We start from the raw sequence: 27052 nt of genomic DNA on the forward strand, positions 1-27052 counted from the left end.
TCATAGGTGTCCCGTTATTCAGAATTAATAGCCACCCACCAGCCAATCAGAAAAGAGTATTTCTTCTCTCCGGGTGATAATGGGAAGATAAAGAGCACCATATCAGATCAAACATAAAAGCAGCTCTCTCAACTAATTACTGCCTCCTTCACCGGTGAGTGTGTGTGTGAGTGTGTGTGTTTGACATCACATTGTCATTGTTCTGAGGCCTAAACTCATCTGTGCCTTCGATCAAAGTCCCGCTGCTTGTTTGGGGGCCATTTCGGAGAGGGCTGGGGAGTGATTAGCGCATGATTTCTATCCACGATGGTCAGTGTGACGTTTCCTGTCTCCTACAACCAAAGACACATCCCCATCTCCCCCATTCACTGTAGGACATTCACTGTAGGACACACACACACACCCACACACACACACACACCCCCACACACACCTGACAATCACATTCAAGAATGGGCCTCCTCGCACTGCGCTGTGAATTAATTTGCCGAGAATCACACTGCGGTCAGAGTATTATCGTGCCCCCACAGACTACTTTGTTATGTCCTTTTATCCCGCTATGCTGATAGCGGTTTCCCTGGTAACCAAGTCGACTGAGGTAAGGTAAACCACTTTCATGGGATTTAAGTGCGTCAGTATACGCACACACACACACACACACACACACACACACACACACACACACACACACACACACACACACACACAAAGACACGCGCACACACACAAGGCAAGAGAGCACCATGCAGATTGCTGCTGAGTGGGCGTTGTGAATCAGAGACTGTGGTGTTGTGACCAAATTCCACTCAAGTTTCCCGGAATGAAATACAAATGTAAATTGATTAAAATGACTATTAAGTTCTATCATTTAGTGTTTTTCATTTTTTATACCTATTCTATTATTTGTGGTTAAGGTTAATCTCACTTTCCAAACCTTGCTATTGTCACTAGTTACTATAGACAGGCTGACTATACAGACTTCAGGCAGTGGTATCTTATTCTAGTTAATACAGCCATTATGATGGTTATGTGTAAGGCCGTCTCACCTCCTCAATGGCACGTGCTTTCTCCATCTCTTCCTCCTTCAAACGCTCTTTCTCCGCACGGCGTTCAGCTGTCGACGTGGTCTTCATGGCCAGGAAGTCAAAGGTCATCCACTCGTCTCTCTAGACAGGGTCACAGAGAAGAGCTCAGGGTCATCAAAGGTCATTGACATTTACAGTGAATACAGTATATGGACCAGATAAGAGTCAAAAAGAGCCACATTCACATGGGGTAGTGACAGTGTAGTGGCTTATGAGCCGGTCAGGCAAGCAGTGGTCAGAAAAGTTGAGGGTTTGATTCCTGGTTGCCATCCGTTGTGCCCTTGAGCCTTAAGTTGCTTGAAGGAAAATTGACGTTTGTGAGTTGCTTTGGATAAAGTCGGCGAAATATTGACGAAATATTCAATATCACTGTGCTTCTACTGACCTTGTGAACATTAAACACACAATCCTTGAGAGCTGTTCATAAGCTCTTCTTTTGCATTCATTTTTACTAAAAATCTAAGATGACTTTATGCAAAACTAGTTACAGCAGTCTAATGAGACAATATTTTTTTCTTTAAAAAAAAGGGGGAACAACATTATTTTTGTGTGTGAGATTTTTATGCATGTGAGATATATGTGTGCATGTGTGTTTGCTGTGTTATGGTTGTATAAGCTACTGGATGCCTAACATTTCCCTCGGGATGAATAAAGTATCTATCTATCTATCTAACAAGGAAGATAAGCAATTTTCATGTACTGTATTAGCATTTCTCACCACTTATCTTTCAAGTGGGTGTGAAACCGGCATTAGCCTGCTGTCATTGTACATACTGGTTTACATAACCCAATATGTGTCTAATCAGTCCTGCATGACCTGGGTGATGAGGTTCCTGTTCCACAGCACCAAATGGCACTTGTACCCCCCCCCCCCCCCCCCCCCCACACACACACACACACACACACTCTGTGCAGAGACACCATGCTGTCTGGCTGCTGCTGCCGTTACCCTCAGCAAACAAGGCAGCATCTGTGTTTGTGTCCGTGTCAGGCCCAAAGAGCATGTCTTAATGCAACATGAATTCCAATCTCGCCGGCCCCAGCACCGAATGTAAATAAAGCACACCCGTGTTCTGGGAAAGGCAGGCTCACTGTTGGGGCACTAACGAGTCACGTTCACCCACACATGGGGTATCAGCAAAGACAGGGGTGGGAGTCTGTGTGTGGAAGACCCTCTACGGCGGCACGCACACACACACAGACACACACACACACACACACACACACAGAAAGAGAGAGAGCAAAGTCTTTCATCTCTCCTATACTGTTTGTAGCTCAAAGCTATGCAGTCAGACACAACCAATAAAAACACCAGACCCCCACAGAACAGACATAAGCTCCAGCTGCACAGACCCAGGACCTATTCCTACTTCTACAAGCAAACACACACACACACACACACACACACACACACACGCAGAAACACGCAGAAACACGCAGAAACACGCAAACTACTTTCAGGACATTAGCAAAGTCAGATGATCAAATCCAAGAGTGTTCTCCAAACTTCTCCCCCTGCCTCAATCACACCCACACACACACACACACACACACACACACACACACACACACACACACACACACACACACACACACACACACACCTCCGGCAGACATACTTCACTTTCACAGCATGAGCCAAATCAGGTGATTATCAGCCGATTTTAAATCACTCACTCGTGAAAAAATAATCACGCCAAACAACTTTCCCTAATTAGCCCACAAGTTGGAATCCAAGGGAACAACCGACTTGTACATTTTACTGTCAAAACAAATACAAAAACTCCACCTACAACATAACTGGCTGCATTTCTGCTCTCCAAGTAGTGAGGCGAAAGCTGCATTATAGGGCTTGCGTCATCAGGCTCTGGTTGCGATGCGGCGCATGTCTGACCAGGATTAATGGGCTGACCAAACGAGGGAGGATATCGATCCCCTATCAGTGGACTGGGCCGTCAAACCACCGAGAGCCATTAGGTGTGGCAGGCCATTGACTGGCTGCAGGAAACCCACAGTCCTGCACTCCCATACCTTACAAGCGCGCACACACACACACACACACACACACGCACACACGCACAAACTTTTCTCAAGACACATGGACGGCAGTGTGCAACATTTCAGCATTGTACAAATAACCTTCTACACTCGACCTAGATAGAACACGATTCACAAAAGGATTTCTGTTACATTTCAGACTGATCATTTTCACAGACACCACGCCAGTGTTCTCACTCTCCCTCCAGTCACTCACACACACACACACACACCATCATCTGTCAAACACAACAAAGATTCTGGCCAGATTTTCCTCCACATATCCACCTGTGGAGACAGAAATGCAATGCATGTGTATGGTCTCTCTCTAAACCACTTTCTAGTTAGCAAGCGATCTGACTCAGATTTCTATCATGCCTCCCAAAGGTTGACTTAACATTTATCAGAAGTGCCCCGGGAGAGTTCCTAATTAAATACTGATTTATCAGCTCAGCTCCAGTTTCTATGTACAATCATTAATGTTTTCTTTGTGGAGCCAACACAGTGGAAACCATTGACAGGTTTTCCATGGCACGGGTTCAGGGAGGGTCATCCTCCAGGAGTGGGTGGCAGGTGTGTGGTCTCACCTGCTCACTGTCGGCTGGGTTGCTGGGGGTGCTGGCGGAGGATTTGCCTTCACTGCTGCTGGAGATCTTCCAGGCTTTCTCCGGGCCTGTCGGCTGAGCTTCCACCCACTCGTCCGCAGACGCCTGAGACACAAGAAGAGGAGGCTCGTTAGAGAGGGGGAGGCAGAGAGGGAGGCAGAGAGAGAGAGAGAGAGAGAGAGAGAGAAAGAGTCAGAGGGAGGGAAAGGAGAGACTTGGAGTGTGCGTCTGCAGCGCCTGAAGGAGCAGAAGCGGAGTGAGTGTAATTGCAGGCCACACGAGAGTCAGTCTGTATGAAGCTACTATCTCACTCACACACACACACACACACACACACACACACACACACACACACACACACACAGATAATGCCGCCATCGAACATTAACTTCCACTGAACCTGCCACTACAGTACAAAAAACACCAATTACCACTGATAGCGCTGTTAGCAATCACACACTACATGCAAGTCAGGCAGGCACAGGGACCACAGTGACAGGGCTATGGCTACTCAGAATGGCTGCCTTCATGAGACATCTGCACTATCTGCTGTTAGTGTTCACTCTGGCCTGCCAAACCTGAAATTGAGGTTTAAGCACAAATCAATATTTTTGAAGCTAGACAGCCTTGAGAAAAAGATTAAAATATGAATATCTAACATGAATATCTTATCTAAGAGAGAGCCCACACATATTCAAGAGCTGTGACAGAGATGCATGTTCCCTCTACAAGTTACGTTTATCTATTTAGCCAGAGCCTTTCATCTTAAGCACATGACAGAATGTGGCATTTGCTCCGACATGCATTCCAGACATTGCTTTGACAGTCCCTCAGAGTGAACTAACAGCAATGTGTCTGAGACACAGAGAGAGAGAGAGAGGGAGAGAGAGAAAGAGAGAGAGAGAAAGAAAGTGAGAGAAAGAAAGAGAGGAGAGAGAGAGAGAAAGAGAGAGAGAGAGAGAGAGAGAGAGAGAGAGAGAGAAAGAGAGAGAGAGAAAGACTTGGCTTGCCGGCAGGAATGGAGCATTAGGACGGCTGCACTCTTATTTTCTGCATTATTGAATTACAGCTCGGGCTGATGGCCTACGGCCGCCCGGTGTGGCTGCCCTGCTACAGACCCAGGGAGGCCGCTCATTGATCACTCAGCGGACTGGACTGGCTGTTTTAGCCGACCCTCCCGCTCTCTTGCACACACACACACACACACACACACGTGTGTGTGTGTGTGTGTGTGTGTGGGGGGGATGTTGGGTGAGGGCAGAGGGTCAAGGTGTGAGGCTCCCCGCAGCGGTCTGATCTCGTCCAATTTCTGCCCACCGTCTGGGGTTCTGCCAAGACCGGCTCACCACAAACACCACCACGGGGGGTGGTAGTGGGGCTGTGTCTCCATGGAGACCGCACACGGGTATCGTCTGTGTGTGTGTGTGTGTGTGTGTGTGTGTGTGTGTGTGTGTGTGTGTGTGTGTGTGGTCGGTCAACCTCTCATCATGCTAAATGGAGGGAGCAGGATGTCTCTTTTCTCCCTCTGATTCTCCCTTTCATTTATTTACTCATTTGTTCTATCTCTCATTCTGCTTCCATCCGGTCCCTGTCCATGTCCATACATTTAACTCTATTCTAACTCTCTCTCCCACTCTGTCCATGTCCATACATTTAACTCTATTCTAACTCTCTCTCCCACTCTGTCCATGTCCATACATTTAACTCTATTCTAACTCTCTCTCCCACTCTGTCCATGTCCATACATTTAACTCTATTCTAACTCTCTCTCCCACTCTGTCCATGTCCATACATTTAACTCTATTCTAACTCTCTCTCCCACTCTATCCCTGTCTATACATTCAACTCTATTTTAACTCTCTCTCCCACTCTATACCTCCATGCCTCTGTCCATCATTCTCTCATCCTCCCTCTCTTCATGCCTCTGTCTATCACTCCTTCATCCCCCTCTTTTCTCATTGCCTCATTACTATTTCTCTAAGTCTTCTTATCTGCTCTTCTTCTACTACCCTGTCCTTCCATTCTTTTACACTGCAATCAGTCAACCTTTATTCCTATAAGCCGAAGGAGCAATTATGATCAAAGTAAAAGTACTCTGCCAACACTAACTATTTAATAAATTATTAAGCAGACCGTTCCTATTGCTCCTTAAAAATGCGGTGGGTCTCTCTGCATTCTTCGCGTCTGTCTTAATCCCTTTCTTCTCTCTTTCCTTTCTATTCCTCTCTTCCTCCCATCCTCTTCTCCATTGGCCCCCGCAGTTCATCTTTTTTGTGTTCCCATCCTCTCATTTCACGCCTATTCAGTCCTCCTGACAAGCCTCCCTCTCCCCGGTAGGGCCACCTGACATCTTCGCCTAGCAGACCTTGGCAAGTCTTTTTTAGATGATTTACGGTCAGGTTTTCAAATAATGATTTATTACTGCCCTGCTGTTTCTCTAGAAGTAAAAAAAAAAAAAAAAGACAAAAAAAATCCTCTGCATGTGAGAGATGGGGCTTTGGCTTGGACCTCTGAGCGGTATCTTTGTCTTCTCTGTCTCTCTTATGGAGATTTATCGGAGTTAAATAGTGATGACTTGCGAGCCCTACCTCAGAGCTGTCAGATGCACTTCCATCCTGGGCTGCTTTCTTGCGCTCCTTCTTGGCTTTCTTCTTTTCCTTTTTCTCTTTCTTGCTCTTCTTGGCCTTCTTCTCTTTCTTCTTCTTGCTTTTCCCTGTCGTTTCCTACAAGAAAGAAATATCATGTTCAACAGGGTTTAATCACTGCTTGTACAGCTTAGACAAGGGAACATAAGTCACCGAGAAAGCATTACTGAACTCAAGACGAACAATATTAGCTTTAATTTGACATAAAGTAAATATTACCAATCTTCTGCTAATGTGAGGCACTTAATGTCTTCTTAAGTGGCAATTCATTACAAAATGATGAGCATGTTGCCTCAATTCATTACAAAATGATGAGCATGTTGCCTCAAAGACCTCTAACCCCTGTAGCTGAGTGCTAGGCTTCCCAACTTGAAGAGTGCACTGTCTCTGAGACCAGCCTCTCAAGTCTCTCTGAGGGCTAGAGCCCAGCTCTGAATACAGAGCTCCATTCAGCACCGTGCCACAGCACATCACCGTCACTATCTAATAGGTTATGCCTCGCTCTCCTACTCACATATACACATCTATTTATCCACATACACACACTTTATACATATTACCCATGGCTACTGCTCGGTCGGTGTGTGTGTGTATGTGTGTCTGTGTGTATGTGTGTGTGTTGCAGCACTTCTGAGCTTTGAAGAGGCAGTGCAGTGGAGCGCTTGCTAGCAGGTAGCGGGTGTCCTGAAGTGACAGCGCTGCGATGTACGAGCTGACATGTGGAGGACAGGCTTTAGCTGGAGCCCCTTCACCGCTGAGCGCCTCGTTAGGGGAGACTGACAGCGGGCTCTCCAGAGCAAAGCTCAGGATTAGGGGGAGATAGAGCAGAGTAAATGGCTCCTTTAAGCAACACAAACACACACAAACACACACACACACTCGCACGCGCACGCGCACACACATCAACTACTGTTTCTTCAGCAACATGCGGACACAAACTCTCTGCTGCATCCTCTAAAGCTAAACAAACTCACATCAATAAGTGCACACACATGCTCAAGACTGATTTTTGGCCCCGTCACACCCATCAATCACTCTCTCCATCTTCTCTTTCAGATTCTTACACACACTACAGGGTTCCCACTCTAAGTCAAATGTAAAATTCCATGACTTTTCCCTGACAAAAAAACCTGAATTACCATGAATAACTATATAATTAATATACAATATACCGACCAATGATTTCAGAGCAGCCGCGCCGCGTTCAAGAATCTTTTACTTCTATAGATTGGGAAATAAATAAATGGGCATTGAATAAATCAATTTGAGCTACTCAAGCAAGCAGTAAAGCTAATAACCAGACATACTCCAATTCGGCGTGGAAATATTTGAATTCATGTATTATATTTGGCAAGTACATTTTAAACTGCTACAACAAAATTCCATGACTTTGCCCCAAAAATGATACAATTTCCTGACTTTCCAATAGACTTTCCAAAATCCAATTATATTCCAGAAATTCCATGACCCGTGGGAACCCTGACACTACTTAAATATGACACATACCCACATATCCACTATTACATCAGCAGCATATCACACCGAACACTCGCAAAACAGCCCCCAGACAGCTCCAGCTGAGAAAGCTTGCAGCGGAGGGAGCAGCCTGCTCTCACGGCCGCACTGAAGGGGTCAGGATGATGTTTAGGGTTAGAGGTTTCTGGGAAGCGGTTCGTTCTCCAGCTGACACATGTCATGTCCTAAGGTCATGAACTCCTTGCAGTGCAGGCATGCGAGGGGTTAGTCTGTGGTATCCGCGTACACATACTAAGTATGTGTTGACCTGAATTGAAATATTTTTTTTGCAGAAGACAGCTGAACGAGTGGGAAAGGTTTTAAGTAGGAGGGTGGCATTACCACAGTTCTCTCATTCCTCACTCATTGAATCTCTTCTCTCACTCTCTCTCTCTCACTCACCACGTTCAGTTGCTGCAGCCTGTGATCGACATCGGGGAGCATCCAAGTGTCCTCGCCGCGAGCCCTCTTCAGCTCCTTGCGCCTCTCCTCCTGCTCATACTTCTCTTTGGCCTGAAGGGAGAAGTGGTCAGCAGGGCTGTCAGAGCTCGAACACTTATTACATACTGGCCAAACGCTGAAAATACTAAAACCACTGAAAGAAATAAATCAAGACAGGTTGGGTAAATCAAATAAAATCAAGAGTAATTTTCCAGAGCATTATGAACAGGGATTATTGTACAGAAACAGAAAGGAAAAAGGGGATGAGGACAAGAGAAAAGAAAGGGAAGCGAAAAAGCAAGTAGAGGAAATTACTAAATTCTTGGGAGACTAGTGTGTTTCTAGGTCAAAATGTCCCAGACTCTCTCTATGCGAGAGGAAACTATCTATGCAGGGTTCATATAACATGAATGTGGTGCGCCATAATCATCAGGTAAAGGTGAGGTATTTTGCAGACGGCCAGACTCTAGGCTACTGTCTAAAGCAGGGGTGGGCAACTAATTTCCCCAAGGGGCCACATGACAAACTGGGACTGTTGAGGAGGGCCGGACCCAAAATACCGAACTTTAGTCTGAACTCAATTCTGTTCAATTCTATTCTGTTCTTGTATAACATTAAGTAAATCATATGGTTTTGTTTACTAGTCGTAAGAACAGATGAAAATGTGAGGGAGACAAAGGAAAAACAGCAATATTTAATCTATGTCCAGTATTTAATCCTCATTCTCGAAAATTATTTTTTGACATTGACATTTTTTTTCAGTTTTCAAAGACTGATATAAAAAAGTACTACAATTTCTATATAATTAGGCTAGGTCATGAAAATGTGAAGAAGTCAGTACAACCTATAGGCCTGTGCCACCATTTCATCAACACTCAGCAATATTTCATCATTAAATCATTACCATCATTAAATTAACTCTATATGCAGAATTAGACTACGAAAATAGTAGGCTGTCATTAATTAATCAACATGCACAAAGAAAACTAGCCTATTTTAAAAATGTAGGCTATGTTTTTGCTTTAACTTTATGCACATAACTGTGATTGGTCAACTCGCTCTGTGTGTTGAGCCGGCTGCTTCAAGCAACCTGTGGGTAGTAGCATCATACTAGTTCGCTAACATAAGCTTTGCAAATAAACTCAGACATATTTTGGTTACAATTACGGGGTTATGCGATTGTAAAGTGTCTATCTGCCAGTAACGTTTTGAAATGAACACTTCGTATCACCAACGAGCAGCAGTAGGAGTTCGTTCTAACAACCTTTGCGGTGGTGAGCGACATAAGAGACACACAACTTTGAAAGGTTTAAAGGCAACTGCATTGTGTCGACGCAGAAGCATACATTCTATTCACCAGCACATCAGTGAGGGTGTTTACGTCGTAGGCTATGCATCCACGCACATATGGGCGTACAAATAGCAGTCGCTTTCAAAATAAAAACAACGATATTGATTTGCATGCATTATCTCTATGCTAGGCTCTTGACTGTTGTTCTTTCACGGACCTTACGCGGGCCGGTCAGGGAAAGCCCACGGGCCGTATGTTGCCCATGTATGGTCTAAAGTGACTGACAACAAATGTATCCTGCACTGGCTCGTAGTGAAACCCAGATCAACTGCTTAGAGGGCAACCACTGATTCCTATGTCCTCTCCTGACCACTTCAGCTCATGCGTCACGGCGGCTACACCAAACCAGGGCTAACAATTCTAATCATCGGCGTACAGCGATATTCATAAGGCTCTCAATAGCCTGGAACTAATGGAGTTGTGTGCGTTTCGGACAAGCGATAAACGGGCGCACATCAGACTGTTTCCGCCGGGACAGTCATCCATCACCATTACCAGGGATGCTACGCCACAAGGTTTGCTTGAAGCACAGAGAGCCAACACAGCTGCCCAAGAGATAACAGCCTGGAGACTGTAACTGAGAGGAGCCGAACCCACACACATATCCAACAACATGATATTCTTCTCTCCCAGATGAGAAGGCAGCACTTCAGCAGGTACTTCACATGTCTGAATAACACTGTTAGCGATACTGACAACTATTTGCTCAAATTTCCCTTGAGACTGGTGGTTATTAAACAGTGTTCACAAACTACAGAAGGACTTTTCAGTTACCAGACATTAGGCCTAAATCAAATGTAGAAGTTATATTACAAGCAGATTGTTTGTGTTGGTCTCTGCCATAAGTACATGAGGTGTCAACAGTGGCTAAAAAACGTTTCCTGTGACACGTTCTGGATGTTATCAGCTGACTGCAGAGTTTGTTTTGCGATCTCGGAGGGAGTCATTACAATGAGTTATGATGCTCGGTATTGGCTTAGATAAGGTTTATCGTGCTTGCTCATGACGATTACCGACGCGAAACACTGATAATCCAGTCCAGCACTAATATGCATCAATGGCCAGATTTTAATTTGTGTAGCGCCTCGATGTGTCAGCGTGATCGATGGGGCTCCAAACAAACAAGCATGGGACAAACTATTTGGTTGTTTGAGTGGTGGCGCCAGGGCAGGGGGTGAGAATACGTTTGTCTTCCTCAACCTCGGACTGTCATAAACAGGTTATCGAATTAGCCTAAAACGAATGTCACCATCTAGCGGTGGTTAAAAACTAAAAAGTTTGACTACAGACCCAGGACGCAGCAATAAACAAATGGTCATGACTTTGAAACAATTAGCTTAAAAAATTTTTTAAAAAAATCACAGCCACTAATACATAAATTAAACACGACACTAATGGTAACTCAGTTTAAAAAGCACGCGCGATAAGGATGAATTAGTAAAATTACTAACTATACCACAATCCATACAACAGCGATGGTGCATTGCAGGAATCTGGTCTCACCTTGCACAATAAATATTTCGATAAGTGCTAACCTCTGCAATATCTGAGAGTCTTTATCAGACCATGCAAGTTCGAAGTCAGTGTCCCCTTGCCGAGCACTGGAACGTAACTGTGACGTTAGCATGCCATGGGGTGTTAATACATTTTAACGTTAGGCTATTGTTATTACTCAACGCGACTCCTTAATAACAGACGGGCGTTCAACATGTATGAAGAGCTAAACTTAACAGAGGTGTGTATATCGTACAGCATATTAGTACGAAAGCAGTAACAGGAATAACCATTCATTCGTATTTCATTTCGCAAAACCATAAACAACATGCAACTGTGAATGCTAGGCTAAGACGCTAGCATGTACTTTGGTTCTGACATCTTCGGGTGCATTTTGCTTTACATTACATACAGACACAAATGTATGACTGCAAAACTGTAAGTGGATTTTACCTTTTGAACAACTTCCTCCCTAGCTCTCCTTTTAAATTCCTTTCGAGCCTCGATGTTGTTGGTACTTTCAAAACTGCCTTCGTACGTCGCCATGACAGTGACGTAAATAATGCTTCTGCCGACTGTCGCAAACGTTTTACGACAACTGCTGTTTGCGTTTGCTTTCTGCTGAATTCATTGTATTGCGAGTCGATTTGTTTTAAATGTAAGTATTATTTTATAGTGTATTACATATTGTCTTGTACTAACACACCCATTGAAAATATTTTCTTTCTTTCCAGTAAAAAACGTTAACTTTACCCCAGTGGTCCACTGTAAAATGTTAAATGTGGTGGATGTGAGATCCATATCTATTATGGTGAAAAAAAATGTAATACTTCAACTAAATATAGTTCATGCATTACTAATTAAATGTAAGTCCACTTTTGATTTTTCTTAAAACATATGGTGACATCTGGCTGGTGCACCTTTCATGGATTAACAGGTGACCTACAAAATTTTTGTTTTTGAAAAATGTCGAATATGCATTCAAAGTCAGTGGGCAGCCACAAAGTAATTAATAAGTTCAAGAGGGTCAGAAAAACATCCATAAACATGCCCAGCTCCAGAAACCTCCTCTCTTAACAACAGTGGGCTGCATGAAGCAGACACATTACCTGCTGCCCCAGCGGAGGTACTCAACAGTGAACAGGTTTCAATTATTGGAGGGGATGAGAGAGAAGATGAGAAATGTCTCCCACCAGCTGTGATCAAGGAGCTATTAACCTTGAATCAATCTGGTCACTCTCAGAGTCGATTAAAAGTAAATCTTGTTAGGGCAGCCTCCAGGTGCAAACAAATGCCCTCTGCTACCACACACTGACTAACATGATAGGACCCAGCAGTGGACAATTTAAGGGTATAAATATTCTTGTCCTAACTGCAGTTCCCTTCAAAGAACAGGGACACATATATAAACAAGAATACACCTTCATTGTGTGGGTACTATCTATATTTACAAACATCACAATAGAATTTTAAAAAAAACATAGGTTTGAAACACTGGACATTCCTCTTTTGTGGTGTGACTGACATTTATTTAGTCCCTTTCTCCAGGATGACACACCAATTCCCTTGGTCATGATAGCTAGTCTGTATCTGAACGTCCTTCACCAGGCTGCATAAACTCTCCAGCTCCCCTCTCTGAAATACATGATAGTAGCGATGGAAGACAGGCGCAGGGGCTGGTGTTTTTGGAGCATCAGTGGAGGAGCCACCTCCTTGTTGGCATGCATTCTTCTCCCCCCCTTTCAGATGCCAGGGCACCAGCAGGTCCTGGGTGTTAAAGGCTGTGCGGTTGGTGTGAACGCTGAGTTTGGGGGTGACCTCCGTGGAGCTGACCTCCGGTGCGGGTTTTGGAAGGGGTGTCTGTTTCATCGAATAATGCTCTGCCTCGTCCACGACAGGGATTGCGTTCTCCTTGTCTCTGGAGTCCTTCAGGTACTTTGACTTTTGCTTGTTGTACTCCTGCTCCATGGCCCACACGTAGATCAGTGCCCGCCCCCCGGGCTTCAGCAGACGCACCAACTCAGTCACCGCAGCCAGTCGTCTTTCCTGACACACACACACACACACACACACACACACACACACACACACACACACACACACACACACACACACACACACACACACACACACACACACACACACACACACACACACACACACACACACACACACACACACACACACACACACACACACACACACACTTTTAATGTACTGACAAATTGGGTCATTAAAAATGTAATGATCTGATTAGGCACACTGCAGTAAGTAACTAAAAGACTGCAAATGTACAATGCGGATCATCAGATTTATCTTCTAATGGGATGCAATAAAGTGCGATGACAATCAAACCATGTTTTTAAATATATCTGGAGAATCTCATCCTGTTAATGTCTCACACAGGCTAAATCATGAATACGTATGGATACACTGGTTATTGCCTGGCTGCGGATGTTTGTTCGAAGTATACAAGAGCGAACTTCCAACAGCTTTTGTATGAAGACACATACAAATTCATGCAAAAAGTTAAGTGCTTTTGGCACTCTATTCAAATGAGATCATTTGCTAATGGTAAAGAACAAAAGTCTGGAAAATCTTTTAGATTAGGAGGTCGATACTTCATTGATAGCTGTATATGTCACACAACTAGTCAGAATGTCATCTCTTCACTTCAAACCACTGGCGATAAAAAACTTTTTTGACTTTTTTTTATCTCGCGACATTAAACGACATGTTGTCATTGGACCACTCTAAGCTGCTGTGACTGGCCTACCTGTGTGGAGAAGTGGTGGATGACCGCTATGGAGATGCAGGCATCAAAGGTGGCCCCACGGAGGGGCACATCCAGGGCATCAGACACAAATGCCTGGAACCCCCGCTCTATACAGATCTGCACCAAGCTGGCACTGCGATCACAGCCAACCTGCACCCGCGGCAGCGAGAAAGGAAAGTGAGAGACAGACAGAGAGACAGTCAGAGAGGGAGAGAGAGAGAGGGAGAGGGAGAGAGAGAGATGACACTAGGAGGTGAGAAAACAGGAGTGATGGAAATGTTCATTATGAATAAAGTATACTCAGTGGATAAGTGGAAACATTGCTGCCTCCCACTGAGGTGTGCCACAGCCCTGAAATTACTACAGTTTTTGTAAACATTTCTTGTTTTAGAATAAAAACAACTCTCTGTCTATTACGGAATACATGCTAGGACCTTCCTGAAAGGACATTAATTGTTATGAAGTGTTGATATCCATGTACAGGCCAAATGAGATAAATTTAGAGGGCGCTTCAGATGGCATGCTGCTTTGCACAGAGAGAGAGAATTGATAGCTATAATAATATTTTCAATAAAGCCCATGCTCTCCAGGAATTTAATTAAGCTTTATGATACTAGTCTCCTCCCCTGTGTCTGGTCTTGTTCTTGTTCTCAGTTTCTCTCACACACACAAAGATACACACACACAAAGATACAGACACACACACACACACACACACACACACACACACACACACACACACACACACACACACACACACACACACACACACAATGACTCAAAGGTCATCGCTTGAAAAAATATTCTAGTCAGATTTTGCATATTTTAATGACCGGCAAGAATAAAGTTCCACATAATTAATTGCTGGCGCTGCTCATTTCATTTTTACGGCAGGGGAAGCATCCATGCCCTCACCCGTAGATTAAAAAGGGCCTGTGCTTTCTACATGATTGGATTGGGCATATGTTATGCTGATTCCAGCTTTGTCAGACATAAATTAACTCTAAATGAAATAAAAGAAAAAAACAATAAATTCTGTCTCTTGATGTGGCCTTGAAGAGAGAAGACAGAGTTGCCTTTTAATCACATAAACAAAGTTACATCATTGAGAAGATGAAAATAGCCATCTCAAAAATCTGTGGCAAAGACATTGCTTTAGCATCATGTTTCAATCAGAGCAGCCAAAGGTCTAATACATGTTCATCTTTCTATTTAAAGTGACAAAAGGACACATATCGGCTTCTACCTACAGGGTACACTCTATGTATTTTACCCATCTTCTATCCATTTGGAAATGAAACTAATGCAATAATATATGAGGGATAACAGTCCTTCACAAGGTAATAGACTGAGTCTTCAAACTCATTGATAAGGTTTTAATGTACATAAAGTCTATACAACGGTATAATATGCCAACTCACTCACCGACATCACTTCCGGGTTGATGCCTAGGTACTTCCCGTTGCCACAACCGACGTCGGCCAGTAGGGCTCCAGGGGGCAGCGCCAGCAGGAAGTCCCGCACGCGTGGCCAGGGCGAGTGGCGCGTGCTGCTGAAGTGGGACGCAATCTCCTCGTACACCTGGTGCACGAATTGCGCCTCGAGACGGGACGCGTCCTTGTTGCCCTGGGGCACAGAGGGGGCTGAGGGGGCAGATTCGGGGATCACTGGGGGGCACTGGCTGTCACAGACGCTGGGGTAGGCTGAGGATGGAGGGGCAGTTTGGAAAGTGGTCAGGAGTCAGGAAAGGTGAAACAAGAGAGGGAGGGAAGAAGTGGAAAAGTGAGATTTAGATAGGACATCATCATCATCTGAGTTTTTTTTCCCCATTCTCTTCCTATTTTTATCTCTTGGCAATTTTTCGCAATCACTAATTCTGATTATTTTCTCATTAATTTCAAACAGTTAGGAAAATGAGATCTCCATTTATGCAAAAAAAAAGTTCAGACAAAACACAGACTTGACTGGATGTCGTCAGATTCAGAGGGGGAACGACAGGATTTACAAAGAGGCGGATTAAACGGCACCATCTGAGAGTGCACTCAAGTCAGGGTCACAGATCTGTCTGTACATCTTCACCAGTTTAAAGGATCACTCACAGCAGTCACAGGGGGCGCGTCGCACCGTGCGGAACGTGAGAGAGGTCCTGGTGCCTCGTCTGCTGAGGGTGAGGTTACTGGGGTCAGAGGTCATGGCCACAGGGCCCTCAGTGTCATGAGCGGGGACCATGTCAAACTTCCTGGGTGTAATCCTACCAAAGAGATTGCATGAAAGCTACTATAGCTGTACTATAAAAAGAATTATGAACAGTAATTCACAACTGTATGTTTGTATACTGTGTTATGTCATGCTAAAATCATATGTAAGGACATATTCTGAGGTCAGCGTTCAGCCAGATCATATCAACTTCACAGGCAACACAAGACAACATATAGGGACTTGGTAAGGTTATGTTATGTCTGTCTATTGAACTATTGAATTGAATTAGGGTAGGTTACATTATGTAATCTGTATCATTATTCTAGATTAGATTAGATTATGGCCTGCTGGTGCCTAGTTATTTAATGTGTGTCCTGAATGTAATCTCACCCATGGGTCCAGAGGAAGCGGCTCTCTTCTTTCATGACCAGGAGGCTCCGCTCTGGCAACAGCACGGCAACCGAACGACCGTCAGGGTGACGAAAGTCCATGACAGTCTTGAAATAAATAGGAGCACATATGGAAGTTAATATTGTACACTGAGAGTGTTTCATAAGCACATAAGCACATTAATATGCACAGCGAAGTTTCTAAGTTGTCTACAGAGACACACAATTGATGAGAAGCAACAAAGCATGTAGCCCGATATTTCCTCACAAAATCGATTTGGAGTGATAAAGTGCTGAACGCACACAATTTACCAGCGTGTTTTCTCCCTGTGAACGTGAACGCGGCGCTTGTCTTTGCTCAGCCTATGCAGAGCCAAATGGGCTACAGGGCCACGGTGACAGCAGAGCGGAGGAAAATCCATTAGCACGGCCACCGGGGAAATAAACGCTCCAATGTGCCGAATGTCATTTTCTGCTTTCCTGCACACTTCGGAGAAAATGAGTCTCTCTTTCTCACATCCTGGTGGTTCAGATGAGAATGAACAACAGGCTTTACACAAACATAACATGTGAACGAGATATGGCGGGAGAGAACAGGATCGCCAGCTGTTTGATGATCAAACACACTCCTCAAAGACTCCTCATGTCTACGTCCAAATCAAAAAAGAAATAACAACATTCTCAATGATATAAAGCCATCATTATGACTAATCCATCAGATATTACAACAGGAATGGCCTCTGACATTTATTGGAGACAATCAGTGGAGCCCTGCAAAACACAGAGTAGGCAAACAGACGCGACAGAGAGGATAGGAGGTAGAGTGAGTGGCTGTGTATTCCGCCTGCTAACGCTGCTTCCATGTGCCCAGGTCTATTTATAGCTGCGAGGAGAGCCGAGGGGAGGATTTGGGACCCTGTGCGATGGAGAACAAAGAGACAGACACCAACACTTCCCAACTCTCTTTCCCCCCTCCTTGGCAAGTCAGTCTGTGGTACAAATGACAATGACCTCAAATGCTGGCTAGCCTGGGCTGGCATGCTGCCTTGCATTTAAAGATATGTAGTGTCCTTTTCCAAATAGTGCGTTACCTCCCTCCCTCTCTCTAACCCTCACTGACATTTTTTTCTCGTTCTCACTCACCTGGTTGTCCCTCTCTAACACTAACCTATTACCTATCTTTACAATTTGCATTCTTAACTTTCACCCTTTATTCCTCCCCTCTTCATCTCCCACTCGTTCTCCTCCTGCTTGTGAGGACCCCACCCCCACCCCTTACTCTCTCGTTCCCTGGAGCAGTTATACTTTAGACGGTAATGAAAAGCTGCAGCTACGCCACGCTAGGCCAGGGGCTGCCTGGCAGACATGTCCTAAACTGAACCAGCCGGGCGCGCCTACGTGTGTGTGTGTGTGTGTGTGTGTGTTCGTGTGTGTGTGTGTGTGTGTTCGTGTGTGTGTGTGTGGAGCCAAGCCCAAAATTGCGTGCGGCAGAGTGCAGCATCCTCACGGCAAGTGGTGTGTGGCAGCTAAACAGGCCCCGGCTCACCGACGAGAGCAATAGTGGCAGGGCGGTGTTTCTTTCTCTGGCTCCGGTTCGACAGATTCCCACTGACGCAAATTAAATGGATTTTCAGGAACAACACAGCGAATGAGAGCGATGGCAGAGGCTGGGGCGAAAAGAAGAAGAAAAAAAAAAAGAGCAAATACGCATACTGCATGCAGGACAAAGAGGGAGAGAGCCAGGGAGAGAAAGAGGGAAGGATAGAGAGAGATGCAGAAAGGAGAGCACTTTAATGTTGAGAGTCGGGGGGGGGGGGGGTGCAGTGTCTCTGCTCGGCCCCGAGTGAAATTGCCACATTATGTGTTCTGGGTCACTTCTCCGGCGGCTGGAAATAGCAACGTAATGAGGCTCCTTGAGGCAGGGGCTTCAGAAGCAGCGGTGATGGGGGGGGGGGGGGGGGGGGTGATGGGGGGGGCAAGACGATCACACATCTGTGTATCCTGAGGACTCCGCATCATCTTCAGACCCAAGACAAGAATGTGTAGGCACACGTACACACACACACAAAGGCAAAAGCGAGCCATGTGTATGCATGAGAGTACCCAAACTAATCACAGAAAACAGAAACAATGCTACCTCAAAGTTAATCATGTTCTACGGTCTCTGTACAACAGCAGAGTGCAATACAGAACACTGCATACGATGAGCAGTAGAAACACAAAATCTCTTTTGCATGCAGCAATTCTCTACTCCCTGCACACACACACACATATATAATCACACACACACACTTAATCACACACACCCAGCAGTTCTGTGGAGCCGTGCCTTGCTGGCATTTGTCTGAATGAGAGATGGGGGGTGCAGCCCTGCTTGCGGTATATATTTTCACTGGGGAATATCAGCCAATCGATGCAACTGCTCTTCCATAACCAGATCAATCTGGCAACGGACGGCTCTGTTCCACTGCAGGCGCTACCCTCGTTCATCTTACTAACATTCTGTCTGCTCACACACACAGATATCACACACACGCATACGAGTACAGACTCACACACAGACTCGTTATTGACGACAACAATACACAACCTGTTTCTCTCACTAACATCATCACATACACATATTAATATTTACCCTACACAAGACCACATACACTTTTAAGCTACTCTCTCAACAACAACAAACACACACACACACACACACACACACACACACACACACACACACACACACACACACACACACACTTACCCTAATGATGCATGCAGGGCAAGTTTCACTCCTCTATTATCACTCATCAGTTATCTACCCCATATTCCCATCGCAATACCACAATAAAAACATTGACGCAGACGTCTCCTGGAGATTGAGCACGAACACACTCGCACGCACACACACAGGCTCCCCCATCTCGACAGATGGCCAGCGCCCCACAAGTGCAACACTAAAGAGAAAAGAAGGTGCCGTTACACCATTTCCCCCCACAGAAACAAACACATCATCACTCCAAACGCCCCGGCTCATTATACTTTCATAAGCTCCGCTAGAAGCCTAACGACTCCTAGCAGCGCTTCCCCATCGCCTGGTGCAATCTTGCTCCGATATGGCCTCTCTTCTCCAGACAAGGGTTAATGAACTATGACATTAGTCTGGATGGGCGGCTGACACACAGTACTACATAACAGTTTCTGTGTGTGTGTGTGTGTGTCCATCTTTTCATGTGAATGAACACAAGTTTGAAACTTTCAACTTTATCATCCAATCTCTCTGAGTGCCTGTTTGTTTCCGCTTCCCTATCTGTCGTTTTATAACTATCTTTGTTTGTATCTCTCTCTCTCTCTCTCTCTCTCTCTCTCTCTCTCTCTTGCTCTCGCTCTCTCTCCAACCCCCTTGCTGTCTTCCCATCAGTTTCTTCCTCCCTCCTCTCCTCCTCTTTCCCTCCCTCTCTCTCTCTGTATGCCATTGATCAGAGCTGATGACAGGGGACAAGCTGTCCTTAATGGGATCTGTCTCCTTCCTCTCCGCTCCTTCCCCGAAACAAAAAAAAAAGGCCAGCATCTGGGGACTGACAAACACACACACACACACACACACACACACACACACACACACACACACACACACACACACACACACACACACACACACACACACACACACACACACACAGGGAAAATACACATACACTTCTGGTTTTCAATTATACAATATAACACACAGTCGCTACTTTTGCCGAGACGAGTTTCATGTCGTTTCAAAAACTCTCCGCGCCGTGCGTCATCAGCTCGGTGGCAGCCCTTCAACAACAAAAAAAAAAAAAACCCTGAAGTCCTCCAGACCTCCATCCGTCTCTGAGTGGCAGCGAGCAGTGAAGGGCAATGGCGGGCAGTAAATACCCTCAGGGAAACTGGCAGCGGTGGATGGACGGACAGACGTCCTGGTCTTCGCCACCTTCACGGCGACGGCAACATAAAATGCCTCAGCGCTCACGTCAACAGGGCCAGCCATTAGTCGCAGAGCGGCCTCAAAGGAAAGCTCCTCTTAAAGACAGCGAAAACCTTTTTAGCGGGGGGGGGCACCGGACCAAAAGAACAGCAGGAGAGTGATCGGGGGGGTTAAAGTGCTTTTTCCCTACAGGTGAGAAACTGGTGGCTAAGAGAAGAGTGTCCTTCACTCCAGCACAAAAAATCTATATGTATTATATAAAAGGAAACGTTTCACCTCTAGAGGGGGAGGTCAATTCATAGCCAAACATGGAAATCTACTCAAGACTCAGTGTACTAATGGACAGAGGTGCCCAATGTTCCCTCCAAGACAGGACTGTTCTTGTGCAGACAAGGGCTAAGGGTGTGTGTGTGTGTGTGTGTGTGTGTGTGTGTGTGTGTAGATTATGTAGATGTGTGTGAATGTGAATGAAATCTCAAGAGAAGACAGGCCCAGATAGATGATCACCACCGGGAATCTGTCACAGACACCACTCATGCACTGCTCTGGAAAAAAAGAACAGAACAGAGACAAAAAGAGAAAGGGAGCTGTGTGTGTGTGTGTGTGTGTGTGTGTGTGTGTGTGTGTGTGTGTGCGCGTGTGGCACCCACAGGCCTCCCTGTTCGGCCGTTGCGTCAGCAGCACGCTGATCAAATCACACGCTCAGCCGCCGCCACCACGGCAGAGAGAGGAGTGGAACAACCTGAGACGTGATTAACCGCCAGGCCAGGTTCATTGATCCAAAATCATCAGCGGCAGCAACGGCAGCAGCAGGGGCGTGGAGCGCCCAGGTCCGAGCTGACCCCATAACTGCAAGCTCACCCGAGCAGATAAGGTCAAGAATGCATCAGTGTGTGATGGGGCATGGAGGGGTTATTAAAGATCTCGCTTTCCAGGAAACCCTGTGTGTGTATGTTCAGAGTCTGTGTGAGTAAGTGTGTGTGTGCGTGTGTGTGTATGGGAAAGAGCGCGTGATCGTCCATCTAATTAAGGCAAAGGATCCAATAGGCTGCTTGCACAAGCTGCAGACCGGAGCGAGATGAGCCGATTTCTAAGTGACCTCATTGACTAGACTTGTGTGAGGTGCGGGTTGGTTATCTGGACAGACAGAGGTCAGGCATACACAGAGACACCACTGCGGAGGTGAAGATCTCTTCTGTAATAGAAGATTGGTTTAGTTATGAGCTCTGGCTCTGTGCCAGTAGTGACCTACGGTTTATTGAGCTCAGAATCTACCTTGATGTAAATCCACTACAGCACTCAATATCCTTTACACTAAGGAAGTGATCACACTGACAAACAGAAGTAGCAACTGGAGCAGAAGATTTCCTATTGTTCAGCAGCAGAATCTGTCACACCATTAGGGCTATACTCGTGCCCTGAGAACACAACACTGATTCCAGTTGATCTTGGCTGAAAACCAGTACTCATCAGTGTCCACTACCATATAGTAATTTCCAGCGCGACTGCACCTAGTAGATGCATGGAAATAGACAAATCCATAGGATTGGATGCATGAGTGGGTTGGGAGCTGGATGGAAGGGTTAAGCAGAAAATAAGAATCCTGATGCAGTTTTTCATCAGGGGCAGCCGTGGCCTACTGGTTAGCTCTTCGGACTTGTAACCGGAGGGTTGCCGGTTCGCACCCTGACCAGTAGGAACGGCTGAAGTGCCCTTGAGCAAGGCACCTAACCCCTCACTGCTCCCCGAGCAACGCTGTTGCAGGCAGCTCACTGCGTCGGGATTAGTGTGTGCTTCACCTCACTGTGTGTTCACTGTGTGCCGAGTGTGTTTCACTAATTCACGGATTGGGATAAATGCAGAGACCAAATTTCCCTCACGGAATCAAAAGAGTATATCATGGACTTTGTGCACTAAGCTTACTTGAAGTCGGCAGACCAGTTTCCTGTTCGTTGCTTGACTTCAAGTCATTCTAAAAGCGATTTTAGCTACCACCTTTTTCCTAAAAACATCAGCCTACGTGCAGTGGCTGCACGAAATATGGACGGATGGATCTTCGTTTTGGTACAACTGAAGCACTCCTCTTCAGGTGCTTGTTCACAGCGATGTCAACAAACAGGAAAAATGCATTCAATTGTACAAATGATGTAAATGCTGAATGACTGTACAGGCATTGAGGGACTTGGTTGAGGGGCATGGATTTGTTATCACGGTCTTAAATAAAAATGCTTTCGTTCAGTTTTCTATCATTTTGTTGTGATTGTAATACAACAGTACCTTGGCTCCAAGGCTCAGGGAGAGGATGGTGTCTTCGAAGGCTGAGTGAGTGTCAATGTGAGGCGGGATTCCTGGGGGAAGAAACAAAAAGATTACTAATCCAACAGTGAAGCGAGAACGAGCGAGAAACACAACATTTTAGATGTTCATCATGGCAGAGCCAAAAAGACAAAAAAGACGGTTGTGAAATGTGCAGCCCAAAGCTGTAGGGGGAGCTCCGTAGAGTAAAATGTGACAACAAAAGTGAGAAATCGGCGAAAAAATGACTGGAGTTACCGAACGGCCCTTTAATATCAGGAAGCATCACAACAGAATGTAATGTGTTTTGATCTCCCAATGCCACACTACTCCTTCATGCTGATGATGGATGTAGCACTGCTTCCCCCTAGTGGCCACAGGCAGTATTATTAGTCACCTTGCCCAGACTCGTACTGGTTTACTGTGAGTTGATCAGGAAGAACGGAAATGTGGCCATCCTTCAGACATCGCTGCAGCACAGGATCACATACTGGCGGGATGCCTGGAACAGACCAAATGTTTATCACATGATGAATAAATAAACATGTTAGCAGTTTAGTAAAACAGAGTGCTCTTCAACATCAGGCTGAGCATACTGTACCTGTGGGTAGTGGTTTATCTTTGTCCACATTGTTGTTGTCGTATCGAAATTCGTAGCCATAGTGTTTCACCCTCCTGTGTTTCAGGGCTTTGTTCGCTAGAATGCATAAACGTCAGGTGTATGAGTGATGGCTATATTAGTCAGGTGAGTGATGGCTATAATAGAAGCTGAGGCTCATAATGAATAATACATAAATGCTGCAGCTATAAAACAAGTATCTTCAACAGGTTGGCGTACTATAAACCAATCCAGTCATTTCGGTTTATGATTGTCTAAAACAATCATAATTTTTAATCATAAAATTGCACTGATTTAATTAAATAATACTGTCGTTTCCTTTATGCATCACATTCCAAAGAAAAGACCATGTGGAATGAGTATGGCTGTTTAACATTATTATAAGTTTGTATGAGAATTAATAATGTGACAACACCAGAATATAAATAATCCAAAAACAACATTTTCACTGCTGCCTTCACTTTTATAAAAGTTTGACTAAAAACACACCTGTGGCATTATCGTCTGCTGCCCAATCCACAGCCTGCAGCAGGCAAGCCTCCTCTTCCTGGGAAACATAGTCCTCCAGCACTACAAGCCCAGGGGGCAGCTCCGCACTCTCTCTCTGCTCACAGCTTACTGCACGTTCACAACAAATGAGAAAAACAAAAAAGCAACAAAGGAGGTCATATATGAGACACTATGTTTTCCTGAGAGGTCAGACCACCACACCCAAAATAAACAACTATTTGTTATGAGGACAAGATAAGAAAAAGTGGCAATTCACAGGATATAACATGCTCACAAAACAACTAAGAGGTTCTCAATGTTAGTGTCTTCTATGTCAACTTTTCCAGTTAATGCATACGGTAGTGTGACAGAAGCTGATAGTCAATAAATGGCAACAGGGATAGCAACGGAAACAAGAGCCTTGTTACCATTATTACCGGCCAGCTACATTACTAAAGCAAAACAGTAACAATAAATGCATGTAAAAAAACACAGGGTGTTTCACAAAGAAACAATAACATTGCTTCAATATGAGAACCCACCTCTCTCAACAAAGCTAAGGTACAGGGTCACCACCTGGGCCTGGCATTCCAACTGCTGACCATTAATGAGAGTGTGTGCTCGCTGGGCATCGTCTGATGATGCATAGGTCACAAATGCATAGGGTTTGTTTGGGGGCATCAGGAGAGACACTAGGTTGCCCGCCCCCTCCAGAACCTCCTGCAGCTGCCCCCTACACACTCCATTCCCCAGCCCACCGTTGGCCACCACCAGGTGCTGCGACACAAAGCAAAATAGAATTCATTACAACATCTACATACGTGCATTACAACATTTGTTGATAAAGGAATACGATAATACACTGATTTACTTTGATGGTGAGCATACTGAATGGCAGACCATCACACCTCACAAACACAAGTCAGAATTAGAACCATATCAAAGGATGCTAACTTAACTTACTGTTCAAAATCATAGAGAGGGTTTGTGAATATAAATTATCAGAATCAAAAAAGAACAGAAGTGTCAACAAAGTAATCTAACGTTATCAAACCAAACATGTCTTCGGGTTAACCATAGCAATCTATCCCTCCCTACTACTGTGTGTAAGTTATAGCGAGCTAGCTAGCTAGTTGGCTATGGGTTACTAGACCGAATAAAGCTGACCCTCTAAACTTTTTGTTGTTACCTCTGTTGGCTGTGAAACTGTGTTGATGCCCTCATGTTTAAGTAAGGTGTGACTGGCTTTTATTTGTTTTCGTAAAAGTTTTTTCTCCTCCTTGGTCTTTCTGACAGGTTTCACGTTTTCTGAATCCATAGCGCAACCTGAAAATCGGTCCGTAGTGCAACAGAGGACTTCGGTAAACAGTTCCCAAGGCCATTATCACAGAAATGCTCCCCAGAAGACTTCCAATGCATTTTAATTTTTCCTCTGAGACGTTTTCATACCCTACAGTATGAACAAATTCTCACCTGGAAACCACATAGCCAACATTGTAGCCTAGCCGACCCTTACAAAAACATAACAGTAGTTTTTGAGAAGTTCCTTGTAGGAACTACACTCCAATGCATTATTTTGGACATGAAAAAAGTGCATAGCAACTACATTGTAATGCACTTAACTGCAGAAATACAGTATTTTGGATATGAAGGTGCATTGCACCACATTGAATTTCAGAAAAACTGCAGTGGTAGTATGGCTGCCTATCTGTAGCCTGAATTATGTGCAATCAACAGAAGCATGCCTAAGTCTTGCCTGTCATCGGCCTCCTAAAATATATACAGTATAGTGCAGTATAGCGCAAACCAGTGTAGTTTTGGGATGTCCTCACAATATCAGCTTTCAGTTGGCCATCATACCCTAAACCTGAACTAAACAAAATGTAAAAAAGCTTTTTCTTTTGACCGAAAAAAAGAAAAAAGCTTTTTCTTTTGACCGATCAGTGTCACAAACTGGATGGACTCCTACATCGGCTACATAGATGCCTGGTCAAAACAGTGTCACTTTCACATCTGTGCTCTAGCCCAAGGACAATGGATTAGAGCACAAGTGTGCTCTAGCAGCTTCTAGCAGCTTCCCAAACTGGATATTGTATACCCCCATAGTCCCTTAGGGGACCCGGGCCACCTGTTGATCCCTTTGCTATCGTCTTTCTCCTGGAGCCATCATGATATTCTCCACACATTCTGGCCTCTGTCCCTAGGCATTCCTCTTCTCAACATCTATCTGCAGTGGAGCCTTGCTTGTGCTCTCCTTGTACAGATTATTCCCATGTGCACCAGTTCAATATGTAATTATTTTATCTATCTATTTGATAAGTTATGTATCATTTATACCTGAGAAAAAAATCCAATTCAGGCCAAAATTGCTGTAGGTCATTACAGGCTATATATGGCAGTAACTTTTCACCAATATCTCCTTCACAACATGGCGATGCTAGAGGAATCTGGGAAAGTGTTTATTCTGGTGTATTCTGTATTTCTGTAGGTATACTTAACATGATATATGAGGTGTGAGAGAATTGACTGGTCTGTGTTTGTGGAAGGTGGTATAAGCAACATTGCCTAGCAAAATAAAATGCAAAACAGCCACACCAAAAATATTTGTCACATAAAACGCCAGCGACCACTAACTATCTGAAAGAGAGCAGCAGGCACTGACTCCTACTACAGACACTGAAGTTGGTCCAAATGGGAACTTTGATGTGCAACAGTTGCCGAGCCTGTGAGCGAGGCTCCAGTGTTTTCATCAGTCTGTTAATTCCCTGGTCTTCCACCAGCTCTAGCCACCAGACGCACTCTAAGCTGATCTGGGCCTGTGTGTGCTCAGGCCCCATCTCCCTCGGGACTCAATTAATGCATATCTCTCTGTTTGGTATTTCCCGTCGCATGGGACAGACGCTAACCCCACTAACCCGATGCTGGAGCAGAGAGAGAGAGGTGAAGGATCCAGAAGAGATCTGACGAGTTTTTATAACAAGACGCCCCGTGGCCTCCCTCCCTCACCTGTTCGAAAACATCACACAGCCCCGGCCCCCTGGCAGCAGAGCTGGACTGTGTTCCGTGCGGTCGGGGGCCAAGTGAGTCAAACCGCAGACTGGCCTGGTGCTGCTGCTGTTGATTACAAGACATCCAGGTTACCGGGGAAACCGTGCTATGGAGGTGA

The 27052-nt window shown here is 45.0% G+C and overlaps 2 protein-coding genes across 2 annotated transcripts in view; both read right to left on the minus strand.

The window, feature by feature from the left end:
- cwf19l2 (CWF19 like cell cycle control factor 2) overlaps positions 1-11731 on the minus strand; it is a 38788-nt gene extending 27057 nt beyond the window's left edge. Inside the window, exons 1-5 of the mRNA XM_076282359.1 lie at positions 11627-11731; positions 8290-8400; positions 6316-6450; positions 3710-3832; positions 1047-1166 (exon numbers count right to left, since the gene is read on the minus strand). Of these exons, the coding sequence (XP_076138474.1) occupies positions 1047-1166; positions 3710-3832; positions 6316-6450; positions 8290-8400; positions 11627-11719 (582 nt within the window). The 5' untranslated portion in view covers positions 11720-11731. The remainder of the gene's footprint in view (positions 1-1046; positions 1167-3709; positions 3833-6315; positions 6451-8289; positions 8401-11626) is intronic.
- Positions 11732-12599: 868 nt separating this feature from the next.
- alkbh8 (alkB homolog 8, tRNA methyltransferase) lies at positions 12600-25207 on the minus strand. The gene is made up of 11 exons (XM_076281546.1): positions 25076-25207; positions 24429-24663; positions 23887-24015; positions 23380-23475; positions 23176-23280; positions 22761-22831; positions 16539-16645; positions 16049-16200; positions 15375-15652; positions 13950-14099; positions 12600-13219 (listed from the first exon to the last, which is right to left on the minus strand). The coding sequence occupies exons 1-11, from the start codon at positions 25202-25204 to the stop codon at positions 12701-12703; spliced, it is 1971 nt and encodes a 656-aa protein (XP_076137661.1). The 5' UTR covers positions 25205-25207; the 3' UTR covers positions 12600-12700.
- Between the last annotated feature and the right edge of the window lie 1845 nt (positions 25208-27052).

The sequence above is a fragment of the Alosa pseudoharengus genome, unplaced genomic scaffold (genome assembly GCF_046254945.1).
Source record: "Alosa pseudoharengus isolate Yale_2024_CS ecotype anadromous, Long Island Sound unplaced genomic scaffold, YU_APseudo_1.1 YU_APseudo_1.1_scf_13, whole genome shotgun sequence".
NCBI classification, from domain to species: Eukaryota; Metazoa; Chordata; class Actinopteri; order Clupeiformes; family Clupeidae; genus Alosa; species Alosa pseudoharengus.

Excerpts from the sequence above, each read along its gene's own strand:
- alkbh8 (XM_076281546.1), bottom strand. The coding sequence starts at position 25,204 with ATGGATTCAGAAAACGTGAAACCTGTCAGAAAGACCAAGGAGGAGAAA. Across the intron at positions 24,664-25,075 it reads CAGTTTCACAGCCAACAGAG|CACCTGGTGGTGGCCAACGG; the intron begins GTAACAACAAAA and ends TTTGTGTCGCAG. Across the intron at positions 16,646-22,760 it reads CCCTGAGCCTTGGAGCCAAG|ACTGTCATGGACTTTCGTCA; the intron begins GTACTGTTGTAT and ends ATTTATTTCAAG.